Source organism: Chiloscyllium punctatum, chromosome 17 (assembly GCF_047496795.1).
Source record: "Chiloscyllium punctatum isolate Juve2018m chromosome 17, sChiPun1.3, whole genome shotgun sequence".
In the NCBI taxonomy this organism is placed as follows: domain Eukaryota; kingdom Metazoa; phylum Chordata; class Chondrichthyes; order Orectolobiformes; family Hemiscylliidae; genus Chiloscyllium; species Chiloscyllium punctatum.
Genome location: NC_092755.1, coordinates 61,007,653 through 61,028,045, shown reverse-complemented (window position 1 = coordinate 61,028,045; position 20,393 = coordinate 61,007,653). Strand labels below are relative to the sequence as shown.

Here is a 20,393-nt window from a genome sequence, read left to right as displayed (position 1 = left end):
TGAATGCCCTTAATATTTAGAAGAGATCAGAAAGAATTTGGCAGGCTAGGCACAGTGACAATTTATATAAGGCAAATACTTCTGGAATGGAGGAACTGATTTAATGAGGGGGACTTGACTAAAGGTAGACAGGGGATAATCAATCATTGTCAATTTCAATTCAGAAACATACACTGAACAATCAGTTCAAGTTCATATCTAGCCTTCAACTTCCTATTCATCCAAATCAAATGCTGAAGTTCTATAAATCTCAGTTGGAAATCTTCCCAGAGACAGAGTTGAATGATGTGATCTATCATTGGTAGGCATTGAAGTTAAGAAGTACTTTGACAGCCTTGGCCCCTTGCCTAGCAAATAATGGTCTATTCTACCTATGTATGCCTTTCCATTACAATATACCAGCCTTTGAAAATGTAAAGAACAACAGCACAATGTAGCCTATTGTAGATAGTAGGTTGGTCTATTCATTGACATGATACTATAATGCAGATACTATAAGTTTATGAATGAAGAGCAAATAAGAAAGGTTCAATTCCATTCTAGAAGGGTTTTCCTTCGATTTCATCAACATAGCGTCATATGGACTTAGGAATTCAGGGTAATGGGTAATTGTGTTACGCAGTGAACAGGTTTCATAATGCAGAAAGCCAGTCAAAGCATGAAAAACTGAATGGATCTGGAGTGCAACTAAATTAGAATTGAAGTATTTATTCAGCAGAGGAAGAGTAAAATGATTCATTTGAACCATGTCCTTTGTGATAGAACAACTTAATCTCAAGCACTATCCCAATATAACAGGGCCTAGAAAATCAGAAGCACACGGCTGATTTTCAGACGCTAATCAGATATTTGAGGATGGGCTTAATTTGGCTTCAACTTTATTTTGATATTTGTAAAGCTTTAATACTACCCATATTGGAAGTACAGTGTGGTACTTTAGTGCAGCAGATGAACCATGATAATTGTTGCTGAAATGGTCTACTTACCCACATCGATGTATCTAGGCTAGGAAGCAGCATCCTGAATAGCAAAACAAGCTATTTTTAAAACTGTGTCAACAATATGTTTGATTGAGAATAACAATGCTATTATTCAAATGTCAATACTATGAAGAACAAGAGAGGTACACTTCAACAAAATTCTGAAGGATCTTTTTGTAAATAAGTTGTTAATTTAAAAATACCTCTTGCAACTGCAGTATTAATAAAACATTGTTCAAAATGAAACAAGCCATTTAATTAGCAAGAAAATGGGTTTGATTGACCAAGGTTGGGCACTACAGATGAGTTCTGGAGTTTCAGGTTGTTGATCTCTTACACTAAACCCTAGGGCTTTGTAAATGATGCAATTTAAAACATTAGATTGAATCACTAAAAGACATTCTATATGGCTTAAACATGTCAGAAATATGTGATGAAAATAGATTGATGATTTGTTATGACAGGAGACTGTGAACCTTTGTAGAACAATGGTAACACTGATGGTGTACTTACACAGTCAATTCAAAAGGCCATTGCAGCAGTAGTGACAGTAATTTTGAAATTGTTTGAAAATTGGAAAAGCCTTTTTTTTAACTGAGGTATCTTTATTATGAAAAAATGTTTGGCAAACTTATCTCTTTGTGCAGTTATGCAAATCATGTTGAAATTTAGCACCCAGTCATTTGTGTGTGACACCAATGTGGCTCAAAAATCTACACACAGAATTGTGAGGTTTCAACCATCCTTGTGAAAAAGTTTCAGGGAGACACAGATATGCAGACTCTCCAACAGCAGATTAGAATTGCTACCTACTTCCAACTAGTTTCAGTTGGCGAATTCAGCAACAGCCCAAACAATATTTGAATGCCAGCCATACTGGGTGAATTGACCTTAGCTGAGGGGGGAGGAAAGAACTTTTAGGGTTAGAGGAGCAAATTAGAATTACTGTCAATATCTTTGATGCAGAGCTGGCATCAGTACAGACACAATGGAAATAAAAGGTCACCATTCTGTTTGACAATTCTTTATACCCAGGCTTCAGAGTGTGATCAACAGTGGTGCTTTTGTGAAATAAGCCATTCATTAATCACTTCACATAGCTCATTAAATATTCATCACTATTCAGGAGGTTAATCTAACATTAACATGCACAACCGATGTTTAACTGCTTATGACTGTGTATGATGATTGCGTCTGACTGAGGCCAGCAGTGTTTTTTTTATTTCTTTCTATTCGCTCATTTCAGAGTGTAATGGAAGTTTAATTTAAGTGAATTGCATGTGTTGCTGTAGCTTTTGAAATATGGGGTCGAAGCACAGCTGGTTGTAAAAGTGAATGGAGCAGAAAACTTCATCATTCCCATTACGTTGCCTCAGTGGCTCTTAGGATTTCAGGTTCTGTGTCCAATTGGAATACCGATAGCTAGCTTGTCGCTCAATGTGTTGTCAGCTTTTTAACTTTGTTTTACAGAATGGTAATAATCATTTGAATTTACAAAGTACTGACTGAACATTGTGTCACACACTTGAGTTGCAGGAGTTATTTCAGTCAAATAAAATCTAACCAACGATATCCAAGACTTTTCTCTGACTACTCCACCTATCAGATTGAAATGATCTTTTTGATAACTTAACTTAAAAAAAGAGTGCAAAAGAAGAAAATCCTCTTGGTATTTATATTCTTATTTCATTAAATAATTAACAAGCAGACCTTCACTACTATAATTCTTTTGGTCTTTTTCTGCTTTCTATAACCAAGTGTAAAACCATACGACAATAAGAAAGTATTTATCAAAATACTATTTATTATGCATTACTTGCATAAATTTCCCAGCACTTTTAACAAGGTGAAGACAAACATTACCAGGGAGGTTATTTGGGTGGAACTGAGAAATAAGAAAGGGATGATCACCTTATTGGGATTGTATTATAGACCCCTCAATAGTCAGAGGGAAATTGAGAAACAAACTTGAAAGGAGATCTCAGCTATCTGTAAGAATAATAGGGCAGTTATGGTAGGGGATTTTAACTTTCCAAACATAGACTGGGACTGCCGTAGTGTCAAAGGTTTAGATGGAGAGGAATTCTTGGAGAGGAATTTCTTAAGTGTGTACAAGAGAATTTTCTGATTCAGTATGTGTGGATGTACCTACTAGAGAAAGTGCAAAACTTGACCTACTCTTGGGAAATAAGGCAGGGCAGGTGACTGAGGTGTCAGTGAGGGAGCACTTTGGGGCTAGTGACCATAATTCTATTCGTTTTAAAATAGTGATGGAAAAGGATAGACCAGATCTAAAAGTTGAAGTTCTAAATTGGAGAAAGGCCAATTTTGACGCTATTAGGCAAGAACTTTCACAAGCTGATTGGAGGCAGATGTTCGCAGGTAAAGGGATGGCTGGAAAATGGGATGCCTTCAGAAATGAGATAACAAGATTCCAGAGAAAGTATATTCCTGTCAGGGTGAAAGGGAAGGCTGGTAGGTATAAGGAATGTTGGATGACTAAAGAAATTGAGGGTTTGGTTAAGAAAAAGAAGCAAGCATATGTCAGGTACAGACAGGATAGATCGAGTGAATCCTTAGAAGAGTATAAAGGCAGTAGGAGTATACTTAAGAGGGAAATCAGGAGGGCAAAACGGGGACATGAGATAACTTTGGCAAATAGAGTTAAGGAGAATCCAAAGGGTTTTTACAAATACATTAAGGACAAAAGGGTAACTAGGGAGAGAATAGGACCCCTCAAAGATCTGCGAGGCAGCCTTTGTGTGGAGCCACAAAAAATGGGGAGATACTAAATGAATATTTTGCATCAAGTATTTACTGTGGAAAAAGATATGGAAGATATAGACTGAAGGGAATAGATGGTGACATCTTGCAAAATGTGCAGATTACAGAGGAGGAAGTGCTGGATGTCTTGAAACGGTTAAAAGTGGATAATCCCCAGGATCTGATCAGGTGTACCCGAGAAGCTAGTGAAGTGATTGCTGGGCCTCTTGCTGAGATATTTGTATCATCGATAGTCACAGGTGAGGTGCCGGAAGACTGGAGGTTGGCAAATGTGGTGCCACTGTTTAAGAAGGGCAGTAAAGACAAGCCAGGGAACTATAGACCGGTGAGCCTGACCTCAGTGGTGGGCAAGTTGTTGGAGGGAATCCTGAGGGACAGCATGTACATGTATTTGGAAAGGCAAGGACTGATTCGGGAGAGTCAAAATGGCATTGTGTGTGGGAAATCATGTCTCACAAACTTGATTGAGTTTTTTGAAGACATAACGAAGAAGATTGATAAGGGCAGAGCAGTGGATGTGATCTATATGGACTTCAGTAAGGTGTTCAACAAGGTTCCCTTTGGGAGACTGATTAGCAAGGAATTGATTAGATCTCACGGAATACAGGGAGAACTAGCCATTTGGATACAGAACTGGCTCAAAGGTAGAAGACAGAGGGTGGTGGTGGATGGTTGTTTTTCAGACTGGAGGCCTGTGACCAGTGGAGTGCCACAAGGATCGGTGCTGGGCCCCTTACTTTTTGTCATTTACATAAATGATTTGGATGCGAGCATAAGAGGTACAGTTAGTAAGTTTGCAGATGACACCAAAATTGGAGGTGTGGTGGACAGCAAAGAGGGTTACCTTAGATTACAACAGGATCTGGACCAGATGGGCCAATGGGCTGAGAAGTGGCAAATGGAGTTTAATTCCGATAAATGCGAGGTGCTGCATTTTGGGAAAGCAAATCTTAGCAGGACTTATACACTTAATGGTCAGATCCTAGGGAGTGTTGCTGAACAAGAGGCCTTGGAGCGCAGGTTCATAGCTCCTTGAAAGTGGAGTCGCAGGTAGATAGGATAGTGAAGAAGGCGTTTGGTATGCTTTCCTTTATTGGTCAGAGTATTGAGTACAGGAGTTGGGAGGTCATGTTGCGGTTGTATAGGACATTGGTTAGGCCACTGTTGGAATATTGCGTGCAGTTCTGGTCTCCTTCCTATTGGAAAGATGTTGCGAAACTTGAAAGGGTTCAGAAAAGATTTACAAGGATGTTGCCAGGGTTGGAGGATATGAGCTACAGGGAGAGGCTGAACGGGCTGGGACTGTTTTCCCTGGAGCGTCGGAGGCTGATGGGTGACCTTATAGAGGTTTACAAAATTATGAGGGGCATGGATAGGATAAATAGACAAAGTCTTTTCCCTGGGATCGGGGAGTGCAGAACGAGAGGGCATAGGTTTAGGGTGAGAGGGAAAGATATAAAAAGACCTGCAGGGCAACCTTTTCATGCAGAGTATGGGATACGTGTATGGAATGAGCTGCCAGAGGATGTGGTGAAGGCTGGTACAATTGCAACATTTAAGAGGCATTTGGACGAGTATATGAATAGGAGGAGTTTGGAGGGATATGGGCCTGGTGCTGGCAGGTGGGACTAGATTGGGTTGGGATATCTGGTCGGCATGGACGGGTTGGACCAAAGGGTTTGTTGCCATGCTGTACATCTCTATGACTCTATTAAAGCATGCTTACAGCCTTTGGATTTTAAACATGGCTTCTGTGTGATCATGAAAAGGGCATAACCCCTTTCCTGATGTAGCATCATAGGCAATGTCTGATGGAAGACAATGGATTTTCATCTCTGTTGTATCTGTAAATCCGACTCAGACCAATAATGGCTGTAAGGGTCTCAGTGCATTTACATGCACAGACCAACTGATGATAATATCAATTGGAAAGGGCACTGAGTGTTTACTGTGGAAAACGGAAATGTCACGCAGATGTGATCAGCAGGCTGCTCAGAAGTGGGGGTGAAGCAACCTACTGCCAATGTAGAAAGAACTTCAATCTGAAATAAACAACAGCAACAAACCATTTTTTAAAATAGCATATTTAACACCTTAAAGCGTCCAAGGACCTTTGAAGGATCATTATAAAACAAAATATGACACTATGTAAAGAGGTTATGTCAAATTACCAAAAGCGTAGGCAAAAACTTGGTTTAAAGGAGTGTATTAAAGGAACAATTCAAGGTAGAGACTGTAAAGATGTAAGGAGAGTATTCCTAAGCTTTGGCCTGGGTAACTAAATGCCATCAAAGCTGGAACAATTAAATGTGGGAAAATGTAGGAGTTCAGAATTAAAGGAGACAGAAATCTCAGAGGGTTGTGAATTAGAGGAGGTTACAGAGGAGGGTTCTGAACTAGAGACAAGGAGTTTAAACAAATGAAAGCAGGATATTATAATGTTTGTGACTGTTAATGTTCGAACAGTTTTGTACTTATGCTTGCCAGGTTCAGTTCCCTAATACCTACATCTTTCACCTCAATCAAAATAAGCTCACAAGCACTGCTCACAAGAACATAAGAATCTCGGAAAAGAGAGCAATTGTAGGTTTATCAAGTCTACTTCTGCGATTAACAAGACCATAGTTGATTTTCCAGCTCAACCTCACAATCCTCTTGTCCCTTCACTCCCTGAGCAACTAAAAATAAACAGGGCAATCGCACCATGGTCGCAGAATTGTTTTGATTAGATTAGATTTCTTACAGTATGGAAACAGGCCCTTTGGCCCAACCAGTTCACACCGACCCTCCCAAGAGTAACCCACCCAGACCCATTCCCCCTGACTATTGCACCTAACACTACAGGCAATTTAGCATGGCCAATTCACCTGACCTGCACATCTTTGGACTGTGGGAGGAAACCAGAGAACCCAGAGGAAACTCACGCAGACATGGGGAGAATGTGCAAACTCCACACACACAGTCACCCGAGATGGGAATTGAACCCTGGCCCCTGGCGCTGTGAGGTAGCAGTGCTAACCACTGAGCCACCATTTTCCGCGGTTTTAGTTACCTGTGGCTTTCTGCGCCCCGAACATATTATAGGGATCCTTCCGGAACAAGGGACCGGGGCTGCTGGGAAGGTAAATTTTCCCATTTAAATGAATGGATTTGCTCGTATCCACGGTATGAGGCTTCTGCAGTAGGTTGTGGAGTGTTTCCCTATACACTGTCTAGACTTTTCTCTTGAATGTATTCAATGACTGAGGCATTCATAGCTATCTTAGGTAGAGAATTTCAAAGATTTAAAAAGCTTTGAGTGAGGAAATTTCTCCCCATCTCAGTGCCAAATGGCTGATCCGTTTTCTTGAGACTGTGACTCTGAATTCTAGGTACTCAAACCAGGGGAAGCATTTTCCCTGTCAAGTCCCTAAAGAAGGTAAAAACAATGACTGCAGATGCTGAAAACCAAATACTGGATTAGTGGTGCTGGAAGAGCACAGCAGTTCAGGCAGCATCCAACGAGCAGCGAAATCAACGTTTTGGGCAAAAGAAACGTCAATTTCGCTGCTCGTTGGATGCTGCCTGAACTGCTGTGCTCTTCCAGCACCACTAATCCAGTCCCTAAAGAAGTTGAAATGTTTTAATTGCATCAATCAGCATTGTCCCTATCTTTAGAACACTAGTCACTGACCCCCATCGTATAAACTAACTCTAACATCCCTGTCCTTTCTGAGGTCCTTAAACATGTTCTCAACTCCTGATCTTTCTCAGAAATCATGTTTTGTTTTGCTCTGCTCTTGCCACATTGTTGAAGCTGCTCTTATAAAATCACATCTAACATCCCATGTGACTGTGACATGGTCTCATTTTTTTATAAACCTCAGGGAATATAGATCCCATCTAATAATCTTTTCTGTTCTGCCAATCCACTGATCCCAAGAATCCATCCAGGGTGGCATGGTGGCTCAATGGTTAGCACTGCTGCCTCACAGCACTGGAGACCAGGGTTCAATTCCTGTCTCAGGCAACTGTCTGTGTGGAGTTTGCACATTCTCCCTGTGTCTGTGTGGGTTTCCTCCCACAGTCCAAAAATGTGCATGTTAGGTGAATTGGCCATGCTAAATTGCCCATAGTGCTAGGTGTAGAGGAATGAGTCTGGGTGGGTTGCTCTTCAGAGGGTCAGTGTGGACTTGTGGGGCCGAAGGGCCTGTTCCCACACTGTAAGTAATCAAATCTTTTTAAAAAAAACCTTCTCATTAGATGCCCTTTAGCATAGCCTTCATTATGGAAGGAAACCAAAAATGCTGATTCTGGCCATACCAATGCCCTGTATAATGTAGTAAGCCTATTATCTTGTACTTCAGTCCCTTTATACCAAAAATGAACATTCTATTGGGTTTCTTAGTTGCTTGCTGTACATGCATTTTAATTTTCTAACTCTTGTTTGAAAATATCCTTGTCCCTCAGAGTATAGAACTTGCCAGTCTCTCACTATTCAAAAAATATTTCTTTGTTTTTGTGTTTTTTTTACCAAAGCAGATGACTTCATAATCTGCCATATCATATTGCTGCTGCAATATTTATGTTTACTCATACAGTCTCTGTCCACCACTTGAAAGCATCTCTGTAACCAACCAACTGCTTACTTTCTCACCTCACTTTGTGTCATCAGCAAACGTGGATATGCTACATTCTGTTCAATGATTAATAGCTCGGGCAAAAGTAGAATTCAAAATGGCATCCTATTTGTTACAGTCTAGTGAACCAAATATATCCCATTTATTGCTACTCACTGTTTCCTGTCCCTTTACTAGTCCTCTTTCTATCTCAATATACTATCCCCTTGAGCCCCAATGTTATGCAATAAGCTACCTTTTGTCCTGAAAGGGATTGTCATGTACCAGAACCACAGGTAGAGCTAACAATAAGATTAGAAACAAAACAAACTGCAGATGCTGGAATCCAAGGTAGTCAAGCAGGAGGCTGGAAGAACACAGCCAGCCAGGCAGCATCAGGAGGTGGAGAAGTCAACATTTCAAGTGTAACCCTTCTTCTGGACTGGAGGTGGGTGTAAGGGGAGCTGCAGATAAAGGGGGTAGCAAGGGCAGGGTAGTGAAATGGGGATAGGTGGAGACAGGTAGAGGGTACACTCTGGTAGGTCGACAGGAGGGAGGAATCCAGTCGGTGGCTGAGAGGAATGAAAGGAAGAGGGAGGGGCTGGGAAGGGAGTCGGGGATGGGAAGGGAGGTTACTTGAATTTGGAGAACTCAATGTTTAGTGGTCTGGGCTGTAGGCTGCCCAGGTGGAAGATGAGGAGGTGTTCCTCCAATTTGTGGTTTGATTCGTTGAGACAATTGAAGAGGCCAAGGATGGTCATGTTGGAAAAGGAGTGAGAAGGAGAATTGAAATAGGCGGTGACTGGGAGGTCCGGTCGGCGCCTGCGGGCCCAGCTGAGTTGCTTGGTGAACCATTCCCTTAGTTTGGCCTCCCGATGAACAATAAGATTAGCCACGGTGATTCTTAGTTTATGAGGAAGTTTATGAAAAATATTTTAATTAACTTACAATAAATAATGATGAGTATGCTTAAATATGTTTATATTATCAATGTTTCTCTCCCCTTAATTATTTCAGGGTGGTCTTCCAGCACAGTGGATAATAATCCTGTTTCTGAGTCAGAAGCTCTGGGTTTAAGTTCCAACCCAAGATTTAATGACCAAGGAAAGCAGTTGAACTGGTTGCGTATCAGCCTGTAAATATTTCTAACTTGCACTAATGGAAGATGATCAGAATTGGTGAAGTTAGAATCCTTACATTGTGGAAACAGGCCATTGGGCCCAACAAATCCACACCAACTCTCAAAAGAGCATCCCACCCAAACTCATCCCCCTACCCTATTACTGCATTTTGCACAGCTAAGCCACACAACCACTGGTCAATTTAGCATGGTCAATCCACCACCTGCACATCTTTGTGACTCTGGGAGAAAACTGGAGCACCCAGAGAAAACCCATGCAGACATGGGGAGAATGTGCAAACTCCGAGGCTGGAATCAAACTCAGGTCCCTGGCACTATGAGGTAGCAGTGCTAACCACTGAGCCACTGTGCCAACCATTAGCCAGCCATGTGTGGAATGAAATTGAAGCCTCTAACACGATTATCCAAAATCGTAAGTTGCAACATGCACGTAAAGGTGTAACAGATATGGAGGATTTGGGAGAAACTTAACTGCTCTAGCAATATCTGTGGTGAGAGAAACATAGTTAATGTTTCAAGTCCATTGCTCAGTCCTTTGAGTATAGGAATTGGGAAGTCATCTTGAGGGTGCACAGAACATTGGTGAGGCCTCTTCTGGAAAACTGTGTCCAGTTCTGGTCTCCCTGTTATAGTAAGGATGTTATTAAGCTGAAGAGAGTTTAGAAGAAATTTACCAGGGTGTTGCTGGGTATGAAAGGTTTGAGTTATAAAGGAAGGCTGTGACATTTTTCACTGGAACATAGGAGGATCAAAGATGACCTTATACAGGTTTATAAAATCATGATGGGTATAGATAAAGTTGATGGTAGGTGTTTTCTCCCCCCCCCAAGGGTACAGGAATTCAAGACTAGAGGGTTATTTTTTAAGGTGAGAGGAGAGAGAATTTAAAAAGGACATGAAGGGTAAATGTTTTGCACTGGGGGTGTTTATGTGTGACATGAACTTCCTGAGGAAGTGGTTGATGCAGGCACAGATACACCTTTTAAACAGCACTTAGTTAAGTACAAGAATAGGAAAGGTTTGGAAGGTATAGCCAGGAACATGCAGGTGGGACTAGCTTAGTTTGGGATTATGTTTGGCATGGACTGGTTGGACCGAAGGGTCTGATTCAGTGCTGTATGACTCTATGAACCTACTCCAGTTCTGCTGGAGTCATTCTGGCTTGTTAGGTTGATTGGACAGTCTGTGTGAATCAAGTTAGTGCCAATGGTACAAAGATCGATTCCACTCGTGGCGAGGATGGATCTGTAACCTGCCTCCCTGGCCTAGAACTGGGCAAAGAACTGAAAATGAAAGATTTATTATTTCTCCTTGTAGCAAATATTAAAATCTAAAGAATTATTGGAATTTGTTATAATTGTTTACAACATAACTATTCAAACCTCCATTGCCGTATTTCCCTTCAAGGTAATAAATGTGGGAGATCTATCTATGTTAAAATTTTTATTAAAAATGGATATAACCAATTTATCTTCATGTAGCCACATACCTGAGTCGGGTATTGCAGTTAGCTCAGTTGCCTGGACAGCTAGTGTTTGATATGGAGGTGTACCAACAGTGTGGGTTCAATTCCCATACCAGTTGTGGTTCCCATGAAGGACTTTCCTTGCCTGAGGTATGGTGACCTCAGGGTAACCACCATGAGTCATCTCTCTCTAATGAGAGAGCAGTCCTTTGGCCTGGTGGGATCATGGTGACTTCACTATTGTCAGTGTGATTGAAAATCCAGTCACCTACTTAGTTCTTAACATTCAGTAAAACTTTACAACCATCCACCTAAATCAAGGTTGCCATTCTATTCTCAACATTCCCTACTTAATGCATTGTGGACCAGAAGCTCCAATCAATTTTCTTGCTAGTATCATTGATTATTAGTGCCCAAGTACCAGCCCAGTGCTCTGGTACCAGCTCAATCTCCTCGAAGGGATCCACATTGTTTTTTTCATATAAGGCCAACAGTGAGCGATGGCCAACTTGTGCTTGAGAATTCCAAGATTTTCCACATTAGTTCTCAGCAGAACAGTTGAGAAGAGGGACATAATTTATTGCAGTTGTTGCTTCCCCAGCAAAAGGCAGCTGAATGAAACAGCGATCATGTTGCATAGGGCTGGACAGGATTAGAAATCGAATGCAGTCAGTATCCTCTTATACTTCTTGTCAAACCCCAAAGTCTGGACATCTGCAGCCCTTTCATACATATTTCATGACAGCATTTGACATGAAGTGACCACGACATGCAAACCAGATCATTGCAGGAATTAACCGGCAGTAATGATTCCAAATGACCTATGTGTCAGAAGTGAAACATGCTTCAATGCAGAGTTTATAATTATGATGGCCTTGATTGACAGGCTGTGTAATGGGGAAATAAATAACATCTGGAAATCTTGGCAATTTCCAGAAGTGTAAAACAAAAGCAGGGAAGCATTCATTTGCAAGAATTGGATACATCCGGAATATTTTACATTAACTGAGATTTAGGGAGATGGTGTGCACTTGCATTCAAATAATCAACCTTCAAAATGGAATCCCCAGTTCGTTTTTGTCATCCTAGGTCGCTCAAGTTTTGCAAAGTGATGTGACCCCTCTAACTTAGGGTTTGAGGTCTTCATGGAGCAGTCACTTCTGAATGCCTTTCTTCCCACTGTCTGAAAATTAGACCCTCCATTCAAACCACAAGCAGTGAAATCTTGCTATTAATGCTCAGCAACATGGTCTAAGGTTCCAGAACTATCTGTGACTTTAGCTCACATAACAGCAATCAAGGAATGGTGCTAGATACAACAGGAGAAAAGTCAGTTCTTAGTCAGATGTTAGATGGAGTGCTTCACTTGGGCAGGAATCAACTCAGGCAAGGAGCATGTTAATATACATTTACATCATCTCCAGCAAAGTTATTAACACGTGATTGAAGGAACTTTTGCTTCGAGATTTTCATTTTGCTTAGGCTAGTTGTTAACTGTATTGTGAAATCTTACACCAACAGTATAGAACAGCAACAACATTTTCCAGTGTACTTGCAGGTCCCAAACTGCATCTTTCAATTATATTTTATATGGCATGAATAACACCATCAAGATTTAATATTTTTAATAATATTTTTGCTGTGCCGTGTCACAACTTATTTATAAACATTTGAACAGTAAATGGTGCTGGTCACCAAGTCCAATAACATAAATACCCACCAAAGACTTGGCTGTTATCAACATTTTTGTAGAAATATAGAAACAATCATATAAAACATAGGTCCACTACTCCATATTTACAGTAATGGACAGAAAGCACTATTTCAACTCCATTTAACAAATTCTCTGTTATTTCTGTACATTGACAAACAATACCATATCATATAGAATGGATAGGATATGATGTCTTTGTCACATTCCCAAATGCTGGCCCATTGCCCACATAACCAAGAGAGTAAGTGACAGAAGAAAATTTTTCCCATGTTAATATAGATTAGACCAGAAGGAGGGTAATTATTTGGGTCTCTGTGTTCTCTCACTATTCCAGACTGAAAGTGCTTAGTACTCTGGTCAACACAATGAATTATCAGTGCAATGGACCTCAACAGAATAAGAGAGACTGTTTGCCTCAATGAGATAGTCCAATATGACATTAAATCATGTGAACCTGTAAGATTCTAAGTTCTCCTTAGTGTGTGATGTGTAACAATGGATATTCCAATTAGACGATGTGCTACCAAGGACAGGAAGCAAGAGTTTCAGCCAATATTTCTGTTCATGGTCACTCTCCAGTAGCTTGAGGTAGAGATGTTAGTGTGAGCACAGATGACCATCAGATCAGAATAATCTTGAGCCTGACTCTGATATAACTATGGGAAAGAGACTTGTTGCCACTCAGTATATACTCATACACAAAGAACTTCCACCCATGTAGGATGCTGAAAGTGGCTGCAGATCAATATCACAACAGAGAGCATATTCTCCTTTGCAGGTTAAGTGTTTACCAGATTGTATTTCCACAAACAATACTGGTTAAAAGTGTTAATGACCATTTTATGTTATAAGAAAACAGAGATAGTTCATGAATTAGGCTGCCATTCACTCACTCCTCTATGTTAAAACCAGCTTTGCTTTGCTCCTCATTCTACCCTAATTTGGTTCCAATCTTGATTTAGTTTTCAGACAATAAGTGTTTGTCACTGTCAATCAGTCTATTGAGTTCGGTATTGGTGTTAAGAAAATGTAGCTACCTGTAAAGTAAAAGTAATTGTGCTTAAAGAGCATTCCATATAAGATGTGGTGAACAGTACTTAAACAATCATTGTGCTTTCCTCATGTTGCACGCCAATCTAGAAATTTTGTTTACATTTTCTTTCTAATACTGCACTCGAAATGAATAAGGGAAAGGTGGGTATTATCACTAAATTTACCATAAAGGCATACAGGAATAGACAATGTAATTTTAAAGATGTTGTTTAAAAGCAAGTTGGAAGTACATTGCAGTATGAATATGTGTGAGAGATTGGCTGATACAAATTATGATGTGGATCCCAGTCAAGTTGACAAAAATGACACCATATCATATTCTGTACCAGCCAAGTTTTTATACTTTGTTAAATATCAGTAAGCAAACACTTTAGGAGTTGTAGTTCATTTATATGTTTGATTTGTACCAATCGGCACATTATACAAGAAGAAAAAAGCAGTATTTTTGTTCAATTAGTGCCTTATATTTAGTTCACTTTATACATTTAACAAAAACTGCAGGTTTATTTGAAATAGAGTATACATCACCCATTGCCAGCGATGAGTCATCCTGTATACTTAGTGCACATACACAATGAAGTTAGACATTAAAGAGTTGATTGGTTCACATGTTAGAATTTCTAATTCTTAACCACTAACTTTGTTTCTTCTGGGCTCCTGCTGAGATAATAAGTTTTAACAAGAGTAGGAATCAGGGAACTGAACTGGTAATTTGATATGAGTGGGGAATCATTCACTTTATCAATTCAGTCTCCACGATATTAAACAAGGCAAGTTTTCAATTTCCCTCTTTCTTATCACATCTCTTAATATTTTAACTTCCAAAGTAAATGCATGTAAAAACCGGTTACAACAGCCCAAAGAGCCTGTGCCAACATTAATTGATTATTAAAAGAAATAGTCTTACTCAGGTTTACCTGTTGTCATTGGCATTGTTTCTGCCTCAAGAATTAATCAAGAAAATAAATTCCTGTTACTTACAACTTTCTGTGTAAAAGAATTTCACCCAGTCTCTATTCTAAATCTTTTATATTTTACTTTATGCCGATGGCCTCTAATCCTAAATTGTTTAATCATTAAAACAGTTGACTTCAATCTAAGCTTTTTTTCAGACTTTGAGTTAATTTTCATCATATCTGTGTTATCATTATGAAGAAACAGAGTCAACTCTTTAAACCTTTCTTGTTTTGCAACATCTCAATTGATTCTGGGTATATGACTTTCTGCATCATCACTGTTTGAACAAATATTCCCTGAATTTGGCCTAAATGTGTTTGATTTTATTGTTTCTCGGACCATGTTCAGTTTCTCTGGACTCTAACGCTGGCACAGAACCTTGCCCCACATTAATTTAAATACATGAGTGAAATTAACTTTGCCTACACATTTCCAGGAAATATAACCCACTCAACTTTACCCTACCTCTCCTCAAAGCAAAGTTCCTGCGGCAACTCCCCTCTCCAGGCTTTTCAGTGTTTGGAAGACTCAACAAAGACACCTACCCAATTTTCTTCCCTCTAAATTAAAATAAATCCAGATCTACAAGTCTGGGGTCTTCATAGCTTATGTCATAGAACCAACCTTTTGATTCTTTCTAAACTTTGTGCAATGCTTCAGTCACACTTTGAAGAAGAAAATGTGCAATTTTCAGGTTTACTCACATTGGCAATTTAATCAAAGTTATAATACTGAGTATTTATAGCAATTTCTGGGGTTTTTTTAAGAGTTGCAATCAATTAACCTCAAAGCGACCCAGTACCTAGCCTGAAAGATAACAGTATCAGTGATGCGTCAATGAAAAAGCACAATAAAAAAACTTTTTACTTGTTTTCACCCTTACTTCAGTATTGTGCCTGATTTTTCGGAACAGTCATAGACACCATGCTCAAGGAATGTGATCCTAAAAATGCAATCATTGATGGATTTTGGGGGGTTTTTTTAGGCAGCATTTAATAATGTTCCTGATGGGTATGCATCAAACTGGACAGGACAGTAAATTTCCTTTCCAAAAAGCATTACTGAAAACCAGCCTGGTCACTTTTACTGTCATCATGTTTTCATTTCCAGATTTTTAAAAATCTGAATTTAAAATTCTCAAGCTTCCAAAGTGGAATTTGAACTTCTGCATTTGGATTACAAATCCGGTAAAGCAATCACTTCACTACCATTGCCTTTTTACGTAGATCTTTGTCATATGTTTTCTGAAAACCTAGATAAATTATAGAACTCAGATCATCAACTAATTGAGTTATCTCAGCAAATAGATTTCAGAGACATTAGATAATGGTCTTAAATCAATGTTGACTCCTGTTTATGAACCCTGTGCTCTCTGGATGAACTTTGACAGCATCTCTTAATCATTTTCTCTGGAATCTATAATTCCTGTTCCCGGCTCCTTTTTTAATATTCAAGCAGCATTTTCTGTTACCCAGACCTGCAATGCTCTGGTTACTGTTTCTCCTGCCAGAGTAAAAAAAAACAAGGTTAAATACATGTTTAGCTAACAGGAACATAGTTTAGCAACAGGGCAAGGGAGTTAGCCAATCAGACCTCCAGATCACCCCACCATTCATTATAGTCATGGCTCAACTTTTACATCAGTTCCACCTGCCCATCCTATGTCATAGTCCTTGATTCCTTTTAGGGTGCAAAAACATATCTATCAGTATCTGTCTTCAGCTTTACTCTGATAATGAGCTTCCACACATCCCTCAGGTTGAAAATGGCAAAGATTCACAAACACCTAGAATAAAACATTCAACTTATCTTTAAAGAGCCAACTTCTTATCTTGAGATTGTGACCTTTAGATCTGGACTTTCCTTCCATGGGAAACAGCCTCTCAATATCTACCCTATCAAGGCCACTAAGAATTTTACATATTTCAAGTAAACTGTCAGTCATTCTTCTAAACTCTTAGAACATGAGTCCATTTTACTTTATCTCATTGCTGTTCATTGATTCTTTTATTTCCTTTATCATTTAAATAGTCTAAACCTGAATCTTCCCCTAGTTCTGAAAGCTTCAGTTTAACCTGAATAGCATTTATTTACTAAATTATTTCCTGTTTGGAAATTTGTTTTGAGCAGAAAAAAATCTGCTCAAAAATACAAAATTTGCACATTCAGAGATTTAATTGCCGTCAGTAGCATACTGGCTGACATGTGAAAGTTACGTGGGTTACAAAGGGATTAATGACTCTTTAAATATCACATTAAAACACTTTTTTGTGTGAACTTTTTCATGAATGGGCTATAGAAAGAGAGAATATCCCCGAACATCTTTTGAAGCAATATTGTTGCATGTGATCTTAGCCTTCATTACATTATCAAATTGAACTGTAAAATGGATAATGTTTACACACCTCCAGATTATGAATCATTTTGGTTGATATCAAAATACTAAATCAAGGTTGCTTCCATTCCCTTCAGCCCATGTTATGAGAAGAAAAAAGTATTGACAACATCTATAAAATCGTGTCATTAGCACAGGACAGAGAGAGTTCCATAACTACAGCTCCTAAAATGGTGTGTGATTCACATATATTCTGCATAAGATGTACATCAATTAATCTCTGAGTTGGAAAAGAAACATTCTTGATAAAAATAATTTGAGTTCATAAGAAGGCTAAATTTATAGCAGTAGAAATGAAACTGGCAACATATTAAGTCCCTCCTGAGTTCTGACAACAACAGTGACTGAATTGTTAAAATCTGCTTTTTTTTTAATAACAAGGCTGCAGTAATTCCACACAAAAATTAACTGGGTTGCTCAGTCACCAAAATCAACCTGTTAACTGTTTCTACTTAAGCTTATGGAAATGTACTTGACAAATGACGTTGTTAATCTAGTTCTCAAACCTCGCTGGGCGATCACAGGAGCCTGTGAACAGCTGCAAGAGCAAATATGTTCCTTTGAAATCTGTTGCTTGAAAACTCCACTATTCATTGCTAACATTTTAACAACAAGTCAATTGGAAATTGTGAAATATGGCTGACAAACCTAATTTAGATTTTTTTAAGTTAATATTCCCACAATTGAAATAGATATAGAGCAACGAGAACAATCAATAATGAGAAAAAAAATTGGAGGGATTTGGATAGGGTTTTGTGTCTTTTTTTCTTGTCATTTGAGACTCTAATGATGCACTTATGTTGCCCGCTCTTCCCTTTTTCTTACACCTTACCTACTTAAGGAGGAATTCTTGATTGGTAAGTCGATGCTACCCGCAGACTAGGGATTTAATATAGGTCGCTGGAGAGAATAGATTTCTTCTGCAGGAAACACAACAAAGCTGTACCTTTCAGAGGGGCTTTTTAGTTAAAGTGATGGACTATTTGTTTTGCGACTTTATTTTGTACATAATTCTCATTTTGTGATGTTTGTTCATTGTCCTTTCTAATGCCACGCTTACTGGGGCCTATTGATTTCCTCTTTTTAATGCAGTATGTCGTCCTGTACGCACATCCTATTTTCCTTCTTTCACATAATACTTCTTTTTCCTTATTTATTTATTTTTCTTTTTATTTTAAAAAATGCTTATTTCTTTTCTTCTCTTCTACAGTTCTTCTTTTGTTATTACATCATTCGCATGCTTTTTTTAAAAAACAAATTGAGAAAAAAATGCATGATGTCTAAATCTACGAGTTTTCATGTTGGAAAGATTTTTTTCTGTGTTTGGGGGTTAGGTGCCTTTTAACAGTAGACAGTGCATCATTCAGGTTTAAAGGCTGTCCCAGTGTGGATATGCAATGTAACAGCGGCAATGTTTCTGTTTGCAGATATGCAAGTCAGGGTCTTCTGGGCATGCTCTTGAGAAGGAAGAATGCAACAAGCTTGACAGTGCCCCGAGCCAGAATGGTGACTCCCAAGATTATGACTCGGGCAATGACACAGCTTCACCCCCCTCGACTAAAGCCGCCTCTTCAGGATCACAAATGGAGGAAGAGAAAGGGCAGCCTCTTGACCGCAGTGCAGAGTTAGAGCGCCAGACAATTTCCCCGGGCAAGCTGAAGTTTAGTGACGTGGAGCCTAGCTCAGATTCTGGCAATTCAGTGGCAAGCTGCTCATCTCCATGCAACGCTGTGCCCACATCCCCAAGTGCATCACCAGGTTGTCAGTTGCCCAAGCAGGACAGGAGGTAAATCTTCTCCCACATGAAAATATTCTGCAAAGATTAGGCCGTCTTAAAGGGCCTTCAGCAGTCACCAGACAGCGTTGCCAATGACTGGAATCTGAAGGCATACTGACTCCTTTGTCATGTTAGAGAGCTGTTAACCCAACATCATGAAAGAAAACTCAGCTGTTCATGTAAGAGAAAGGACAATTATGGACAAAGCCAGAATGTCATTTCTCCTCTGACCATAGTCTTAAAGTAGATGGTTGATGTTTCATGAGTTCTTAAGTGACTATCTGTAATGGCTTAATGTGTCATAGAGTCAAAGAGCTGTATAGCATGGAAACAGACCCTTTAGCCCAACTCTTCCATGCCGACCAGATATCCTAAATTAATCTAGTCCTTTTGTAAGAATTTGGCCCATAGCCTCTAAACCCTTCCTATTCATATAACCATCCAGATGCCTTTTAAATATTATAATTGTACCAGTCTCTACCACTTTCACCGGTAGCTCATTCCCTACACACAACACCCTCTGCGTGAAAAAGTTGCCCCTTTGGTGCCTTTTAAATCTTTCCCCTCTCACCTTAAACCTTTGCCCTCTAATTTTGGACTCTTCTACCCTGGGGAAAACACCTTGGTTATTGACTCTATCCATGCCCCTTGTGGTTTTATAAACTCCTATAAGGTCATCCCTCAGCATCTGACACTCCAGAGAAAACAGCCCCAGTCTATTCGGCCTCTCCCTACAGCTCCAGCCCTTCAACCTGGCAACATCCTTGCAAATCTTTCCTGAACCCTTTAATTGTTTACAAAATGAGAATCATCACTGTTGGGATGTTACTTTTCCAATGGTGCTTAAAGTGGTGAATTTATCTTTGATACCTCAAACTAATGTAATTGATTTTCCTTTAATAGATTTGATTAAGGAATTAAGTGTTTTTTTTGCAGATGATTTCTGAGTGAAACCAAGTAATGAGTCAGGTTGCACAATGGCATTAAACTGGTCTGTAAAAGAAGTGAACATGTTGGCATAAATTACCTTTTCCCCTCTCCATCCTTTCTCCTGTTTTAATGTCACATGATTTTGCTATCAGATGTGGGGGGCAATAAATGACACCCTGATCAAACATGTTGCCAGTTAAGTTTATACCAGCTTCTTTCCCCTTTATTACAGAGAATTATCTTCGCCACATGTGTGGCCAGTAGTCACTGAGAGCAAGAGAATCCCTTCCCTTTCGCCTGAAGGACGTCGTTCTAGAAGTGACTCCCGCAGCACCAGAGGGCGAGGCAGGAGCTCCGCCAGTTCCAGCCGTTCTTCCCGTTCCCACTCCCTTGAGTACAAGTCAACCACAAAATACTCAAGAAGCAGATCACATTCTTCAGCGAAAAGGTTTGTCCAAGTATCTGGTGAGAGAAATGAAATGATGAGAACTCCCGAATGGCTTAAATTGGGAAAGGTGTGGAACTGAGCCTTAAAGAGCAACAAAGTTCAAAATTCAATCCCAGTCTATGGTAAGAAGACAGCTTTAATATAGTTTGGA

The 20,393-nt window shown here is 39.5% G+C and overlaps 1 protein-coding gene across 1 annotated transcript in view; it reads left to right on the top strand.

The window, feature by feature from the left end:
* The window catches only part of srrm4 (serine/arginine repetitive matrix 4), a 389,826-nt gene that overhangs the window by 350,418 nt on the left and 19,015 nt on the right, over positions 1 to 20,393 (top strand). Inside the window, exons 9-10 of the mRNA XM_072587294.1 lie at positions 18,515 to 18,873; positions 20,027 to 20,242. Of these exons, the coding sequence (XP_072443395.1) occupies positions 18,515 to 18,873; positions 20,027 to 20,242 (575 nt within the window). The remainder of the gene's footprint in view (positions 1 to 18,514; positions 18,874 to 20,026; positions 20,243 to 20,393) is intronic.